Source organism: Mustelus asterias, chromosome 6 (assembly GCF_964213995.1).
Source record: "Mustelus asterias chromosome 6, sMusAst1.hap1.1, whole genome shotgun sequence".
NCBI classification, from domain to species: domain Eukaryota; kingdom Metazoa; phylum Chordata; class Chondrichthyes; order Carcharhiniformes; family Triakidae; genus Mustelus; species Mustelus asterias.
In genome coordinates, this window is record NC_135806.1 from 111050720 (window position 1) to 111069902 (window position 19183).

The 19183-nt window shown below is 42.9% G+C and overlaps 1 protein-coding gene across 2 annotated transcripts in view; it reads left to right on the forward strand.

Annotated features, from left to right (window-relative positions):
- The first annotated feature begins 11032 nt into the window (after positions 1-11032).
- The window catches only part of polk (polymerase (DNA directed) kappa), a 109338-nt gene continuing 101187 nt past the window's right edge, over positions 11033-19183 (forward strand). The window contains exons 1-2 of one of the 2 annotated variants that reach the window (XM_078214920.1): positions 11033-11134; positions 17736-17943. In XM_078214920.1, coding sequence (XP_078071046.1) covers positions 17797-17943 — 147 coding nt within the window. In that variant the 5' untranslated portion in view covers positions 11033-11134; positions 17736-17796. The remainder of the gene's footprint in view (positions 11135-17735; positions 17944-19183) is intronic. The other variant, XM_078214921.1, reaches the window with a different exon arrangement.

The window sequence follows — 19183 nt, forward strand, 5'->3', positions numbered from 1 at the left end:
CATTGGCTGTCTCATTGTGTTCGCTGTTGGCCTCTTGGGGTTTGTGGAAGATCTCCCGCAGCCTCATTCGCCTGATGAATTCCTCTGTGTCTGCTGCGAGACTGATGGGGTCTATTTTGGTGGTGTGGCAGAAATTGAGCCTTGGCTGAGAACTTCGATTTCATCTGGTTGAAGTGTGTAGTCCGACAAGTTGACAATGGACTTCCCTGCAGTGGTACTGTTTTCTACTGTGGTACCAGGGGAGGCTTGGTTGCTCCTGGTGGTGATGCCGAGTTTCTCAAGTTTCCTGTTCTTGGTGTGCATGTCGATGGCGTAATTCCTTTGTCTCGTCTGCTTGGAAGAGTTTTGCAGCTGGTCTGTGTCCTGAGCGCAAGTTGAGAATATGGACTCTATCTTGGTTTCCCAATGCGGCGTTTGCTGTAGAACTGGTGTATGAGGTTGTTGAGGAGTGTGAGAGGTGCGACGGCAAAGTCTCTCAGCGTAGTCTGTGTTATAGGTTGACCTGAGTGGGTTCATGATCTGTAGTCCTTTTGGTATCTTGTCTGTTTTCTTGCATCTTTGTAGAAACTTGATGTCTACAGATAGTTCCAACGCGCCACAGCGAAAAGCCGCACCGACCTCCTCAGAACACAAACACGGGACACGGCGGACAGAGTACCCTTCGTCGTCCAGTACTTCCCCGGAGTGGAGAAGCTACAACATCTTCTCCGGAGCCTTCAACATGTCATTGATGAAGACGAACATCTCGTCAAGGCCATCCCCACACCCCCACTTCTTGCCTTCAAACAACTGCACAACCTCAAACAGACCATTGTCCGCAGCAAACTACCCAGCCTTCAGGAGAACAGTGACCACGACACCACACAACCCTGCCACAGCAACCTCTGCAAGACGTGCCGGATCATCGGCACGGATGCCACCATCTCATGTGAGAACACCATCCACCAGGTACACGGTACATACACTTGCAACTTGTCCAACGTTGTCTACCTGGTACGCTGCAGGAAAGGATGTCCCGAGGCATGGTACATTGGGGAGACCATGCAGACGCTACGACAATGGATGAATGAACACCGCTCGACAATCACCAGGCAAGAGTGTTCTCTTCCAGTTGGGGAACACTTCAGCGGTCACGGGCATTCGGCCTCTGATCTTTGGGTAAGCATTCTCCAAGGCGGCCTTCATGACACATGACAATGCAGAGTCGCTGAGCAGAGACTGATAGCCAAGTTCCGCACACATGAGGACGGCCTCAACCAGGATCTTGGGTTCATGTCACACTATCTGTAACCCCCACGACTTGCCTGGGCTTGCAAAATCTTACTAACTGTCCTGGCTGGAGACAATACACATCTCTTTAACCTGTGCTTAACCCTCTCTCCACTCTCATTGTCTGTACCTTTAAGACTTGGTTACTTGTAAAGCCTCGCATTCCAACCATTATCTTGTAAATTGAGTTTGTGTCTTTATATGCCCTGTTTGTGAACAGAACTCCCACTTACCTGATGAAGGAGCAGCGCTCTGAAAGCTAGTGGCTGGTGCTCCTCATATTAGCCATGACAAGAATAAAGGATACTTCATAGTTTACACCACTTTTGTAAATATAAGGATTATAAGAAAATTAACAGATAAATATCACACATCCCTAGTGTCATACAACCTACCCAGTGCACTTCCCAATACTCTGAAGCTCTTTAAGGATATTAAACCACGAGAATTCAGTTTTGACACAGGGCCAGAAGCAATGCAGGTCGTTCCCCATGCCACTTTGCACTCCCGGCAGAATGAGGATATAGTAGGATCAAATCTGTGTCTTAAGCTTGGGGTAATTAAAGGAAGACGCTGAGGGATGCATTCCAGATAAACAAATGGACGTCACTGGTTTCAAAGGGTAACAGGTGAAATTCACCTCAGTGCTCAAATACTAGATCACCCTGTCAACATGGTAAATAACATCACAAAATCAAAAAGGGAGTGCAACGACAAGAGGTAAAGCCCAGGATTAGCGGTGAACTGCAGATTTTGACTCCAAATTATTGCCATTGCCAGACAGCTTTTTTTAGCACAACAGTGCAGGCTGGGAGGCAATGTGACAAAGGAGCATCACTTTTGTGAACTCCGATGTATACACTGCAGTGAATTATTTTTACAATAAATACTGGAAGTGAGAAGAACATCTTGAGCAAACTATACAGGAAGTTGGAGGTTTCTTATTTTACTAGCTGCCAGGAAGTTGACCATTGCGTGAAAGGGTGATAACTTTAGACATTAGAAAAGGACAAGAACGTGTGTTCATCAATCTGTTTGATGATCTCAGAATCATAAGGTTCTGGACAAACTTAAACTCAATGACCTTAAAGCTAAAACTTGATGAGCTAGTTAAAGTGAATTGTGAAAGCCACAGATGTGACCATATATGGGCAATGAAATGAGTAAAAATGATAAAAATGAGGACATGTGGATAGAAGCACCCTATTACATAGGAAGGTACTTGGTTAGGAGACAGGGATCAAAGCTAACTATTTGAACTCCAATTGGCAGAAAGTGACTCGTAAAATACTCTTGTTAATTGTCTGTTAATATTGTGTCGGAGATTGCATAAATTTTGATTGATAAAGTAATATGTCAAATAGATGTCTTATGAGTTAATTAGAACTCAAAACTTAACACATTGGTTCTGTTTTATTACATTATTGACAACGGTAAAATGTATTATTCAGATATTTTAAATGTTTCAATTCTATATTAGAGGTACAGAATTTATGACAATATCCTATATTATTGCAACACAAACTTCCCTTTCTCCACAAAGTTTTGGAAGAAATTGTTGTCTCACGTTCACTTTTGTATTTCTCCCATCACACCTTGACTACAAGAACTCTTTCCGATATTCAGGAAAATAATACCTGGATCAATGGACCATGTACTTCTCAGTGAAACAATTTGATACAAACAGCTTGGCTTTCCAACTTGAATAATTGTATTAATTTTAACTAAACATTACAAAATATGTTGTGAACTCATGATTAGACATCTACATAACAATTCTACTTTATAAAGTTGTTATTAGTCACAAGTGAGGCTTACATTAACACTGCAATGAAGTTACTGTGAAATTCCCCTAGTCGCCACACTCTGGCGTCAGTTCGGGTCAATGCACCTAACCAGCACGTCTTTCAGACTGTGGGAGGAAACCAGAGCACCCTGAGGAAACCCACACAGACACGGGGAGAACGTGCAGACTCCACACAGATACGGGGAGAACGTGCAGACTCCACACAGACAATGACCCAAGCCAGGAATCGAACCTGGGTCCCTGGCGCTGTGAGGCAGCAGTGCCAACGACCGTGCCAAGGACACATTGTTATTGAGCTAAATTCAAATAAACTTATACAGGGTGATTTTACACGGAAATTTATGTCATTGTGAATCTTTTTCAATGCTTCTATTAAGCTACAGTTTTGTTTTGAGATCTGGAAATTTGAGCTTAAGAGGAAGAAAAACAAAAAAAGAGTTCAGAATAATTTAATTGGTGCACTTTTTCCTTTTTTTAATTGGTAAATGTCTTTGATTGCTCATTAAAGGTTGGTTGATCTCATACATCATTCGTCATTTCTGGTTTGTAGTTTTGCAAACCATTTTCTCAATTTTGATTTGGTATATGTTCCTTACCTCCTCAGTTCTAACTTGTTTGAGTTATGGGTTGAAAACTTGGGCCAATCATGTACAACTGTGACGTTATGCGGAGTGACACCTGAGGTGTAAGATAAGAAGTGCATTCACAGGAACTGTTTTTATCATGTTTTGTCAGCTCCTCTATGATATTGCTTGTGGTAGGTTGGATGCTATGTCTGTAAATCTATCCTCTTCTCTTCTCTAATCCTGGTGAGAGTGGTAAAGTAATCGTGACATGTCACCAAGCAAAATCAACTTCCGTGCCCCTTTCTTAAGGGGAACAGGCAAATAGGCCCAAATTTAAACTTGAAATAATAAGGAAATCTTACCAATTAAATCAATATGCTGATGGCTGTCTTGATTATCCACTCTCATCCCTTCGGTGCTTACCAGGGACACCCAGGTGTGAAAATAGCTGTGGAAGAGAGACAGCTGGTCGTACCGAACAGTTCTCTTGACTGTACTTTGCCTGAACCTGTTACAGCCACTAATCGAAAAGCAGAATATCGCAGGTGCTGCAAATCTGAAACAAAAACAGAAAATGCTGTAAACACTAGTCAGCAGGTCAGGTAACATCTTTAGAGAGAACTGATGAAGGGTCCTTGACCTGAGACATTGGCCAGAATTTTATCGGCATGTCCGCCCGAGGCTCGTAAGATTGTGCCTGAGGCCAACAGCGAATGCAGTTCTGCGAGCCTCGCCTGCCCCGAAATCAGGGCCATTGACTCTGTTTCTCTCTCCTCAGATGCTCAGATCAGTTTGGAGAGAACTGATGAAGGGTCCTTGACCTGAAACATTGACTCTGTTTCCCTCTCCCCAGATGTTGTCTGACCTGTTGAGTGTTTCCCAGCATTTTCTGGTTTTGTTTCTGTTAACGGCCACCTCAATCAAACCCAGGACCAGACCTGTGAGGAGGTCTTTTTGGGTCCAGGCTTTAATCTGTCTTGGCAAGTTCTCCAAAAACTTCAGGGTCATCACAACCTCTTCTACTGCTGGTAAAGGAGCCAGGCTTGTGGGCAACAGGAGTCAACTCAGTGCGTCTGCGTTAGCTTTCCAGGTTCCAGGGCAGTGTTCCAGAATATATTCGTAGGCCGCCAATAACAAGGCCCAGTGCTGTATCCGAGCGGAGGCGATGGGAAGAATTGCTTAGTCCACTTTGAAGTGGCCTAATAAGGGTTTATGGTCGGTAACTATACAAACCTGTCGACCATGGATGTATTGCTTGAACTTCTTCACACCAAATATGATCGCCAGCCCTTCCTTCTCAATTTGAGAATATCTTTGCTTTGCATCCGAAATAATCCTGGGGGCAGACGCGATGGGCTTTCCAGTGATGTGACAGAACTGCACCAACCCCCTTATGGGGAAATGTCAGAGGTTAAAATAAGTTCTTCCTGAAGTCAAAACGGGTGAGTAAATTGAGTGTCAGTAACTGACATTTAACCTTAGAAAAAACTTCTGCCTGTGAAGTTTCCCAAGACCATTTGTAGTGTTTTCGTAGTAGGGCATGCATGGGGGCCAGCATGGAAGCCAAATTTGGGATAAATATTCTGTAATAATTGACTAACTCCAGGAAGGAATTTAGCTCTGTGGTGTTCCTTGGAGTCACCTTGATGACCTTTACTTTATCCTCTATTGGATGTAACTCTTGCCATCAACTCAGTAGCTAGGTAGGTTACTTTGGCCATCTGGAAAACGTATTTCTCCCTCTTCAAGCGAACTCTTGTCCTGGAAAATCATTGCAGGCCTTCTTCCAGGTTGGCTAGCTGTTCCTGTTATCAAGTCCTCGTGACCAAGACATAATCTAAGTATACTGTTACCTTGGGTAGCCCTTGAAGAATGTTCTCTATAACCCTTTGGAAGATGGCACATGCTGATGAGAACCCCAAAGGCAAATGAGTATACTCGTAGGGTCCCTTATGTGTGTTGTCACATGTTTCCGTGAGGGTTCATCCAATTCAAGCTGAAGATGGGCATGGCTCATGTCCAACTTGGAGAACATCTTTCCACCTGTTAATATGACGTACAGATCTTCAACCCGAGGCATAGAGTACCTATCGAGTTTGGAGATCCGATTGATCATCATTTTATAGTCCCCGCAAAGGCTAACTGATTTATCGGGCTTCAGAACAGGGGCTATGGGCACGGCCCACTCTGCAAATTACACAGGCCTTATTATACCCAAGCTTTCAAGGCAGGAATTCAGTTTCCACCTTCTCCAGCATTGAGTAGGGAACTAGTCTTGCTTTAAAATACCTAGTTGTAGCATTGGGGTCAATATAGATCTTGGCCTTGGCTCCTTCTATTTTCCCCAGGCCCTCCTGAAAAACTCCAGGGTATCCACTGATAACCTCACACAGTCCTCTCATCCCAAGCCTGAAGATCTCCAACCAGTTGAGCCGAATCTGCTGGAGCCAATCTCTTCCCATAAGGCTTGGTCTGTGCCCCCATACAACAATGAATGGGAGAAGAAGCTATAAGTCACCAAGGCCACTGTGGTGCCTTTTATTTGTAAAGGTTCCCCCTTGTAAGTGTCCAGCCTGGCCTTCGCATCTTCCAACCTCAAGAGTTGGATGCCTGATTGAAGGTGCTTATAGCTCTGTTCTCTGATAATGGAGACTGCGATGCCATTTACTAGTAATTCCACCATTATTGGAGCTACTTTCATTGTTAGAATATGATTCAGTTATAGTGTTCCTGTCTCTGGAAGAGGGAATACCTGCATGGTATACTCAGGTACCAGCCTTGGCTTCCTTCCTAGGCAGCACACGTTTTCCTGTTCCTGAAACATCACAGTGACTGTGTCCTTTGACAGTGCTTGCAGTAATCCATCCACTGGAAACTACACCTTTATGGAGTATGTTCTTTAATAGTATTGGCACTGCCATTCCTTGACTGTCTGGTGGTGACATTAGGGTTTCTATATCAAATGGGGCCCTTGAACACCTGATTTACATACATAATCTCCATTGAAGACTGGTTGCATGAGGACCCTTCCCCTAGTTGGAAGACATTGCTGCCTGATGCTCCCTGTAATTTCTGAACCCCTTTTTCCATGTTCTCAAGTGACAAGGCTACCTCAACGGCTTATTTAAAGTCCAAATTAGGTTCTGCCAACAGCTTCTTTTGGAAGGTTAGGTCATTTATGCCACATACCAATTTGTCCTGGAACATTTCATTACGAGGCGGTCCAATTCACAGCGTTCAACTAGTTTCTGCAACCGAGTCAAGAACCCAGTGACAGGTTCACCAGGAGTTCTCCCAGCTATGTTGAAGTGATATCACTATCAGCTAGGGGCTTTGGGTCATGGTGGTTTTTTTTACCAGGTCTACCTGTTCATTGAAAGTTTTTGAGTCAGGGGCATTCCAGATAGGTCAGACTTCTTATTATGTTGAACGTTAGGTCCCTTCATGCTTTTAGCAATATCACTTTTTGCTATTCTGTTAACACAGAAGAGGTAATGCATGCAGTCAGTGTATTGGGTCCAGTCTTCCCCAGTAGTGTCATAGAGTTTAGTTTCCCGAAAAGAGGTCGAATTGATTTTTCTTGCCAATTTTTGACATTGTGAGGTTCTCCAGAGCAAAAGTGGAGGAAAATATAATCATTTTTCTTCTCATCGCTAATGTAGTATTTCAGCCACATGCTAGTTCCCTGTCACCAACCGCCTTTATGAATAGAATAGAATCCTTACAGTGCAGAAGGAGGCCAACTGTACAAAACTCTGCTGCGGCCGCATTTGGAGTATTGCGTACAGTTCTGGTCGCTGCATTATAGGAAAGATGTGGAAGTGTTGGAAAGGGTGCAGAGGAGATTTACCAGGATGTTGCCTGGTATGGTGGGAAATTCGTATGAGGAAAGGCTGAGGGGCTTGAGGTTGTTTTCGTTAGAGAGAAGGTTAAGAGGTGACTTAATAGAGGCATACAAGATGATCAGAGGATTAGATAGGGTGGATAGTGAGAGCCTCTTTCCTCGGATGGTGATGGCTAGCACGAGGGGACATAGCTTTAAATTGAGGGGTGAGAGATATAGGACAGATGTTAGAGGTAGGTTCTTTACTCAGAGAGTAGTAAGGGCGTGGAATGCCCTGCCTGCAGCAGTATTGGCCTCGTCAACATTAAGAGCATTCAAATGGTTATTGGATAAACATATGGATGATATTGGAATAGTGTAGATTAGAGGGGCTTTAGATTGGTTCCACTGGTCGGCGCAACATCGAGGGCCGAAGGGCCTGTACTGCGCTGTAATGTTCTATGTTCTATTTGGCCCATTGAGTCTGCACCGACCACAATCCTACCCAAGACCTATTCCCGTATCCCCACGTATTTACCCTGTTAATGCCCTGACACTAAGGGTCAATTTAGCATGGCCAATCAACCTAACCTGCACACCTTTGGACTGTGGGAGGAAACTGGAGCACCTGGAGGAAACCCATATGAACTGAACAGCTATTTTGCGTCACTAATATAAAAGCAAAACACTGTGGGTGCTGGAAATCTGAAATAAAAACACACACAGACACGGGGAGAACGTGCAAACTCCACACAGTGACCTGAGGCCGGAATTCGCTGTGATGCAGCAGTGCTAACCACTGTGCCACCATGCACCAAAGGAAAAGACCACCTCTGAGGCATACCCCAGGTACCCCAGGACCTACAAACATCAGTCCAGGTAAAGTTACAGGTTTATAAACCACCGCTGGTTGCTTCCAATTGGGTGGGCCTCTGCTCGCTCAGTAAGGCAGCTCGTACTCCACGAAGCCCGCGAGTAGATCTATTGATGATTCCCTGTGGCCTTTGCGGTCGTCATAACGGGATAAGTCAGTCGGAGTGCAACAGCAGACATTTAACGAGATATTTTGGAATATTCAGAAAAGATGCATTCCAGTGAGAAAAAGAGAATTTAAGGGAAGGATGCACCATTCATTGCTAACTAAGAAAGTTAAAGATAGTATCAAATTGAGAGGAAAAACATATAATTCCACAAAAATGAGTGGCAGATCAGAAAATTGGACAGAATATAAAGAATAGCAAAGAATGACAAAAGGATTAATAAGGCAGGAGAAATTAGAGTACGATAGAAAACTAGGTAGAAATATAAATACAGATAGTAAGAGTACTGAAAAAATTAAAAAGTAAAGTGAGCATTGTTCTTCCAGGGAGTGAATCTGAGGAATTAATAATGGAAAATGGGGATAAGTCATATGAACTGAACAGCTATTTTGCGTCACTAATATAAAAGCAAAACACTGTGGGTGCTGGAAATCTGAAATAAAAACACACACAGACATGGGGAGAATGTGCAAACTCCACACAGACAGTTACCCAAGATCAGAATCAAACCCAGGTCTCCGGCGCTGTGAGGCAGCAGTGCTCACCACTGTGCCAACGTGCCACCCAGAATGTCTATTGCGGAACAAGAGAAACCAGAAAGCTTGGGAGCAGGATTTGAAGAGGCTGGTTAAGGAGCAGGACCTGCGGCGACCATGCAAGCAATAATAAATTCATGGCCATGTGGTTCCAATGAATAAATCAGCTTGTTACAATGTCTTCACCCTTTTCCTTGTATATGTTAGTTGATCTGCCATGGCGTTGCTCACATGAAGCCAAAGCTCATTAGGTCTTCAGGTGAGATGAGATTAGAGAGCGGTATCCAAATTGGATTTGGGGCATTTTGTCTTCTTTTTAAAAGTTATACATTTGTCCTGCCTTTTGCATGTCGACTATTATAAATTCCAATTTCCACATCTATAATTGACACACAGTACACACATAATTATTGTTACACTATAATTATATCCTCCTGCCAGTCATGGTGCTGCAACACTTCAGCTGGAGCGGGAGGAGGGAGGGGCGTAGTTACAGTAGAGCAATCTTTTTTACATGGCCACTTTCCAAATTATAAACGTAGAATGTAGTCCAAAGATGTGCGGGTAAGGTTAATTGGATATGTTAATTGGACTCCGTGGCCTGGGGCTCGGCTCCTCCCCCTGTGACTGGATCCGGAACTTCCTAACCCACAGACCACAGTCAGTCAGGATAGGCAACAACATCTCCTCCACAATCATCCTCAACACTGATGCCCCACAAGACTGTGTCCTCAGCCCCCTACTATACTCGTTATACACCTATGACTGTGGCCAAATTCCCCTCCAACTCGATTTTCAGGTTTGCTGATGACAACACCGTAGTGGGTTGGATCTCAAACAATGACGAGACAGAGTACAGGAATGAGATAGAGAATCTGGTGAACTGGTGCGATGACAATAATCTGTCACTCAATGATGACAAAATGAAGGAGATAATCATCGACTTCAGGAAGCATAGTGGAGAACATGCCCCTATCTACATCAATGGGTATAAAGTAGAAATGGTCGAGAGCTTCAAGTTTTTAGGTGTTCAGATCACCAACAATCTGTCTAGTCCCCCCATGCCAACACTATAGTTAAGGAAACCAACACTTCTATTTTTTCAGAAGACGAAGGAAATTCGGCATGTCAGCTACGAATCTCACCAACTTTTACAGATGCACCATAGAAAGCATTCTTTCTGGTTGTATCACAGCTTGGTGTGGCTCCTGCTCTGCCCAAGACCGTAAAAAACTACAAAGGATCGTGAATGAAGCCCAGTCCACCACGCAAACCAGCCTCCCAACCATTGACTCTGTCTGCACTTTCCGCTGCCTCGGAAAAGCAACCAGCATGATTAAGGACCCCACGCACCCCGGACATTCTCTCTTCCACCTTCCTCTGTCGGGAAAAAGATACATAAGTCTGAGGTCACGTACCAACTGACTCAAGAACAGCTTCTTCCCTGCTGCCATCAGACTTTTGAATGGACCTACCTCACACTAAGTTGATCTTTCTCTACACCCTAGCTATGACTGTGACACGACGTTCTGCACTCTCTCCTTTCTTTCTCTATGAACGGTATGCTTTGGCTATATAACATGCAAGAAACAATACTTTTCACTGTATACTAATACATGTGACAATAAATCAAATCAAATAAATTGCCCCTTGGTGTCAGGGAGACTAGCAAGGCAAATATGTGGAGTTAAGGGGCTAGGGCCTGGGTGGGATTGTTGTCAGTACAGGCTCGATGGGCCAAATGGCCTCCTTCTGCACACTATGATCCTCTGTATAATAGGGAAAAAAAAGTAGTATTTTTAAAAAAAATTTTTTTTTAAGTATTTAAAAGTAATATAGATTATGCAAATTCAAGGTGGCGTATGAATCTTTGCACATCAGGCTAACAAACAGCAAGCAGAGGGTAACAGGCAACGCTGACTGATCTATTGAGCAAGGTGGGGCAGGCCAATCCTCACTGTACGTCAGCAGTACTTCCGGTGGGCCGTGTTGCCCGCTGACGTACGTTGCCAGGAAATGACGTACGCGTCGGAACTGCAATCGGAGCGGGCGGAGGGATGAGGCCGCTTGTTTGCGAATAATATGATTCCCCGGTAATGTTCTGGAAATAAAGAAACAAACCGATTGCGGTTATTAAAGATCTGTAGTGTTTGGGTAGCTTGAGCAGCAAAGTCTTCCGGTTACCCCTGACCAGAAAGCTGCACAAATGCAAGAGGACATTTCCCGGTTGACACCCACCGTTGGCAATATTGTCATTGACCGGAAATGTCCTGCAGCTGAGTTTGGGCTAATGTCAGGGTTTAATGTCAGCTGGGATCTAAGTATGTCTCCTTCGGGGGAGGGACCATGAATTAGATTCAATTTCAATTGTTTTATTGGAACAAGCAGCTGACCCCTGTCCACTCTGCACATTGGCTTTGTAACTCTTGAGAATGGAATAACTTATTTTTAAAAAAAATCCCTGCAGCCGAATGGTTGGTATGTGACAGGCTTTAGTTTTTAATTCCCTGTCCAATAATTCCATCATTTCAGAGCACACTGAGTTGGGAGGGGAGGAGAGGCTTTGTTACAGATATGTGGAGCAGAAAGTGAGTCAGTCTCGTTTAAAGCTGAATCAGACCTGATTCATCCTGTAACAGGATTGAGACATATCCGATTTTGCTTATTGACCTGATCCCATGATCGGTTATGCAGTGTTACATTTTTAAACACAGCACTCATAGGGAGTCTGACCTTGTCTGACAAAAAACTTATATTTACCGAACACCTTCCATAACTTGCAGTTGATGCAGTACTTTGAACTGTAGTTCACTTTGCAATAGAAGGTGGCTCAGTGAATTTAACACGTATATGTGTGTGTGTATGTGTAAATTGTCTCATAGTGTGATGAGGAAGAGATGCCCTGTCAAGTGCAACAAGTTGCTAGACAATTTGTGCTGCTCGGAATTTAGCCTCATGAAAACAGTGGTTTGCTCTCAACCTCCCCATGTCTCCTGAATATTCATAGCCAATTTAGCTAATTTCAGAAAGTTAGAGCTGGAATTCAATGGTGTAACTACTTTTAAATGGATAAATTATAATGAAACTTCTCTGACCTAGAAAAGAGAACAGTTTACAATATTGAGTCTCATTCCTACAGGAAGTTGTAAGAGATTACAATTTTTTTTCTTATTTTTCATTCCTGTCTCTTTTTGATCTCCATCCAATCATTTCTCCTCCTCTATTTCTATGTCCAATTTGACCAATTCACCATGTTTACTGCTCTGTCTCTTTCTCATTTTTCAGTAGTTAAAGAGATAGTCTATTGGTCCTGTAATTCAACAATGTCTTGGATATCCTTTCGCTCATCCAGCAAGTTATGTTTATAAAGTTTATTTATATTAGTCACAAGTAAGGCTTATATTAACACTGCAATGAAGTTACTGCGACATTCCCCTAGTCGCCACAATCCAGCGCGTGTTCGGGTCAATGCACCTAACCAGCACGTCTTTCAGAATGTGGGAGGAAACCAGAGCACCCGGAGGAAACTCACACAGACACGGGGAGAACGTGCAAACTTTACACAGACTGTGATCCAAGCCGGGAATCGAAGCAGGGTCCCGAGCACAGTGAGGCAGCAGTGCTAACCACTGTGTTACCGTTCCGCAAAAGTTTTCAAGCTGAACGGTGAGGGAAAAGGTCTGACTGTTGCTGTGAGATGCCCCGCTCCAGAAAGATCAGAGCCAGTGTATCCTAATCCCTATTTGGAATGAGTGTCTGTCAGTCTCGGGCAATTCAGAAAGATGTGAGATTATGGATGGTTTTGTATCTCTGCTGCTGGTCAGGGGAGTTTCCTTAATCACTAAAATATATCAGTAAACAGTGTTGACAAGTCCACAAGTTGGATGGTTTCCACAAATCATCCAACCATAACTATTTAATGCTGGAAACTAAATTGAAGGATAGGGATAAGGATGGAGCAATAATTCAACAACTGACACTGTATAGAAACCTGTACAGAAATGTTTCATGCTATAAGGTATTGCACTGTGAACTGTATCACACTAAACTATGTGGGCAAAAAACCAAGAGTAGATTAGCATAGAGCCTGTTCCCCAAAATCAGACTCTGGCTATAGGACAATTTCATTTAAATGTTGTACACTGTGATGTGAGTTGCTTCATTATAAATTCAGAATGTGATTGTTTACTTGCTTTATTCCTTTCTGCATTTTGCTGTACGTTTGTATTATTATGAATGAGAGAGCTATGATCCAAGGCCACAGGAATTCCTAATCTAGTTTTGTAGAAAGTTTAATCCCAGAACTCTGCTAATGACACTTCTGGTCCGGATGAGGAGATGATTAAGATAGTGGAAAGCCACTGCTGTTTACTGGCGTACATCCTTGCAGTTTTTCTCACCACTAAGGCTGAGTATTTATCTGAGATGGCTCAAATTCTCTCTCCGAAGGAAACCTGGACATATTTATTGGGTCATACAAGGAAATTAGTTCTCAGTTTTTGAACTAGCCTAATTTATACTGAGCATTTAAAAACAAAAGTTGTGTTTTTCCAGTTTGTGCAAATTCACCCTGAGTCCAGCCGTCCTCCATTCAGAGGATGGATAAGTTGCTCCAGATCTTTGTGAAATATCTCAAAGTGGTTTGGAGTGATTTGTTCTTAAGTTTTTTTAAAAAAGCCCTTCTTTCTTTCAGGAAGTACTGAGCATCTGCTTGCTGACTTTCCTGTGGGACAAAGGTCAGAAGTTTACTAATTGGGAAAGTGCAGGCATGAATATTTGGCAGTGGATCACTGAATTGTCTCTCCCAGGGTGATTACGATGTCCAAATTATGACTTCTGCTTTGGGATGATTTAACTCTCAATGCTAGCCAACCTAATTTGATTTGCACTCCACTTAATTTCTGGTTTGTTCTGTTTGAATTCTGAGTCGGAGATTTGCAATGGGCTGTATCTTGAACGACAACTCCATGTTGTAACACCAAGATATGGAAGTATCAATGACATAAGATATATATAAACAAAGTGAAAAATAAATTTAAATTCCATATATCCTCGAGGCTACATGTTCATCTATATGGTTTATGAAAATGGAGAACACCAAACATCCCTGCTTTATGTGAATTAAATAAAAGCTGTATTGACACAATCATGATAATTAGCAAACACACCTTCCACCATAAACTACCTTCCCTATCGTCAGATTTTAAATCTAATTATAATAGGTTTAAGAACAATGGTTTCGATTCAGTAAAATGCACAATTAGCCACTACACCCTATCCCCCCATCCTACTGCACTTTCCTCTCTTAACGCAGTGAACAAATGAGCCATATCTTCTTATTTAGATACAAGCAGGTGAAGGAAGTCACAGATCTGATCCCTGTTTGTGGCATTTGGGTTTTAGGAAGAAGGAAAATTGGCCTGGGCTCAAATTAACACTTCCCAGTTGACTCTGGGCAGAATCACTGGGAAAAAAAATCAGGAGAAAATAAAAACGTTCCACAGGCATTCTGCTTCTGTGCAGTCCCGGGCATGGGCGGCACGGTAGCACAGTGGTTAGCACTGCTGCTTCACAGCTCCAGGGACCTGGGTTCGAATCCCGGCTCGGGTCACTGTCTGTGTGGAGTTTGCACATTCTCCTCGCGTCTGCGTGGGTTTCCTCCGGGTGCTCCGGTTTCCTCCCACAGTCCAAAGATGTGCGGGTTAGGTTGATTGGCCATGCTAAAATTGCCCCTTAGTGTCCTGGGATGCGTGGATTAGAGGGATTAGCGGGTAAAATATGTAGGGATGTGGGGGTAGGGCCTGGGTGGGATTGTGGTCGGTGCAGACTCGATGGGCCGAATGGCCTCTTTCTGTACTGTAGGGTTTCTATGATTCTATCGCAGCTTGACAGACTTTCCTTCCCCAGTTAATAAACATTAAGGTTTTACATTCCACAACAGCCATCATTAATGAACAGAGTGATTAAATGTGATAATACAAGTCTATGTGGGACGGCACGGTGGCACAGTGGTTAGCACTGCTACCTCACAGCGCCCAGGTTCAATACCCGGCTTGGGTCACTGTGTGGAGTTTGTACATTCTCCCCGTGTCTGTGTGGGTTTTCTCCGGGTGCTCCGGTTTCCTTCTACATTCTAAAAGACGTACTGGTTAGGTGCATTGACCCGAACAGGCGCACCGGACTGTGGCGACTAGGGGAACTTAACAGTAACTTCACTGCACTGTTAATGTAAGCCTTACTCGTGACTAATAAATAAACTTTACTTTATAATTTCCTTTCCTAAACTATGTAGTATGTTACTTCAAAGTAAATGGATGGTCTTGTTAAGGATGTTCAATCTTTGGAATGGAAGGTGAGAGAAATGTATTAACACTGATGAGTGAGCTGCGTATCGTTAAACAATAATCTGGGGGCCTGAAGACAAAAGGGGGAGCTCTACCTGCCTTAAAGTTAAATCCTGGTGCACACAAAAGTAAGACCTCCCGCTGCCTGTACAAATAACTGAGGACCATGTGAGTTTAAGTTTTAAAGTTTACATTCGTGTCACAAGTCGACTTGTATTAACACTGCAATGAAGTTACTGTGAAAATTCCCTGCTCACCACACTGTTCGGGTACACTGAGGGAGAATTTAGCATGGTCAATGCACCTAACCAGTACGTCTTTTTTGGGCCGTGGAGGAAACCTACACAGACATGGAGAGGCAGCAGTGCTAAATATTGTGCCACTCGAATGAACACTGAATTGCTCCTGCCCAACACAGCGGAAACAAAGTCCCATTTACCCCCATCCTCCATTTCTTCATCTCAACAACTGCCCAAAGGCTGTGCATTATCACAAATCTATCAGGTTGAGGGGTCTGTCCTTAGTATTATTAACAAATTGACATTGATAAATTAGTCCCTGCATTGTACAGGTATCAGTCAGTCTTGAGACTTTCTTCCATTTTGTTTGTACAAATAGCTCAAATAGATGATGTGTAAGAGGTAATCCATGTCTTTATTGCTTTGTTGTGGATTGCTTGTCGTCTCTTAATCTGTGGTTGCCTTCAGTTCACCAGGCTGGCTGGATAGCTTCCAGATTGAATGGATGTAGGTGTTGTACTATCTAAGGAAAGCTCCATAGCTGACTCCATTCTTCCAACATAGTTCATGTTTGGCACAGCCATGCTGATGTCCTGGCAACAATATTGTTTCCAAGCCATATTCCTCGAAGGTTTTGCCCAGGACCTTTGCTTTCCAATGGTCTTGATTTTTTTTTACAGTTTTATTTGTTCAGGGACATTGCTGGCAAAGCAGCATTTATTGGCCATCCCTAATTACCCTTGAAAGGTGAGGGTGAACCACCTTCCTTTATTGCACTCGATGTGGTGTTGGTACCCCTGCAATGCTGATAGAAGAGATGGTTCAGGATTTTTACTCAGTGATGTTGAAGGAATGACACTGTATTTCCCAAGTCAAGGTGGTGTGTGGTTTGGAGGGGAACTTGGAGGTTGTGGTGTACCCATGCTCCTGTTGCTCTTATCCTTCTAGATAGTAGGAATCCTGGGTTTGCTGTACTCATGTGAAGAAGCCTTGCTCAATTGTTGAAGTGTATTTAGTGGATGAAATGTAATGCAACCACAGGGCAGCGGATAGTCGTGGAATTGAATGGATAAGATGGTGAATGGGGTACCAATTAAGCAGGTTCCATTGTCCTGGATCGTGTCAAACTTCTCCACTATCTCTGGAGCCACGCTCATCCAGGCAAGTGGAGAGTATTCCAACACATTCCTGACTTTTGTCTTATAGGTGGTGGTAAGGCTTTTGTGGAGTTAAGTGGTGAGTTTCTCACCACAGAATATCGAACCTTTGACCTACCCTTATAGCCACAGTATTTATGTTGCTGGCCCAGTTCAGGTAACTCCCAGCATGTTTGCTTGTGGGGGATTTGGTAATGATTAAAGAGTTGAATCTCAAGGGAAGCTATTTAGGTTCTGTCATGTTGGAGGTGGTCTGCACCTGCCACTTGCCTTGCACAAGTGCTGCTTGCCACTTTAAGCCAAAGCTTGAATATTGTTTGCTATGTTAGAAGCAGATCAGAGACGATTCATTCAACTGATTCCTGGGATGAAGTGATTTTCTTATGAGAAAAGGTTAGACAGTTTGGGCCTGTATCCAGAGTGGCCAGTTTACAAGCTGTGGTGTTTGAAGAGGCATGTCCTTGGTCTGACCTAACAATGCTATAGTTCAGTAGGTCTTTGCCCATCCAACAAAATATAAAAAGAATGTAAGAGAGTGGGGAGAATGATCCAGCTCTTAAAATTGCTGGAGTTGGAGGACAGGTAATGGTGCTTCTTGATCTTTGACCACCTTTTAATCATGGAATAGTCTTTTCAGTGTTCTGTGTCTGGGAATGTAAAACCTGTCGAAGGAGCAGAAGTTGGCTCTGCATGCAATCATCAAGAAGGTAGATTTGCAGGCCAAATTTGGTCGGTGGGCTATCTTTTGAACTTTACTGCTGACTGGAAAATCAGTCAATATCTGTCCTGGAAAAAAATATCAGAAACATAGTATTTATTTTATAATGGCATTGCAACAAGAAATAAACATGTCAGAACTGTATTTTAAAATTGATTGCTTGCTTATGTTCCTGACATCTGGAATGAGGTTTTGTCCTAATTAGTCAAACCTCTTTTGTGTTTTCAATTATTTAGGGCTGGAATGTATGATAAGAGAAGATAAAGGTAAAATTAAATTGGAAAAAAAGAAATCAACATGGAACACACCGCAAAAGAAACTGCAGATAGCTCTGCTCCCAGTGATGGTGGCATTCTTTCCAGAATGGCTCTCAATGATAACAAAGCTGGAATGGAAGGGTTGGATAAAGAAAAAATTAACAAAATAATTTTGGAAGCTTCTAAGGTTAGTTCCAACTGACATTCACTTGTTACAAAACAAAGCAAGCGTGACATTTTAATGCTTTTTCTGATGCATGAGATAAACCATGTTTGGCATATTTACCACAAACAATATGTCTGATAAATTGCTTTATTGTTGACTCTAACTTTAGTAGTTGGAAAAGTAATGACAGATGGATGGGATGGATTTCAATCTCTGTAACTGATTCAAAATACTTAACAAAAATGCACTTGCAACGAATGCACGATTATAAAACCACTAAATTGAAATTATCATTATCTCCAATCCATCATAATATCATCTATGTCTTCTGCGTCATCTGTTACTAAAAGTTCTTATTTCCATCATCAAAATCTTGCAGGACTACACCCCTAATACATTCTGGTTGCCAATAAAACCTTTGACAGCTTCACTTTCCTAAAGTCCTCCAAGCCCAACTCCCAAGCCCTGCCCTACCCATGCCCCAACTTAACCAGACATCTTCTGCCTGCATCTTATCCCATGTCAAGTCTCAATTACCTGGCACCCCCAGTTCTCTCTGTCCTCCATTGTAATCCATCCTGCAAAGCACTGAATTGTTTTTAATGGGATCACGTTCCCTTTTACCATTCTCCTCTTGTTTATCAAAATATTTACTTTGATATTGTTTGCAAGATTTTTTTCCATATTCCCTTTGTGCACCTTTTATTACTTTTTGTATTCCTGAGGGTTTTTATGGCTTTGCTATTTTGCTGATTTACCGCTTTCGCTGCGTTTGTGTAAATATTTTTGTTTAGCTTGATGGTACATCTTCATTTGTTGACCATGATTGCTTAACTAGACTATTGGGAATCCCTTTGCCTGATCACAATATGTGCTGGTTTGGTACTGTACCAGATATTATTTTGAATACTTCTCGCTGTTTGTAGGTTTACCCATTAATAGTTCAGCCCAGTTAATTGTGATAAATTTATATCTGGTACAATAAAGTTGTGAATCTGTTTGTCAGGTGTTTGGTTGCTGTCTCTCTTGCTGCCCACCTCTTTTTAATTCTCTATCTCGACCTTTCTGTTATTATTTTCCCGCTTCTTTCTTTGACACGTGCCCCATCCTCTGTCCAGCAACAGCCTATAATCATTTTCACTGAATCACTGGACACTCAGTGTCCATCACCATTGCTGGGCATGTCCTGCTCCACTGAAAAGTAGTATACAGTTGGGAGTGAGTTGCCCTTCAGAGTCCTCAACATGGACACCAGACCCCG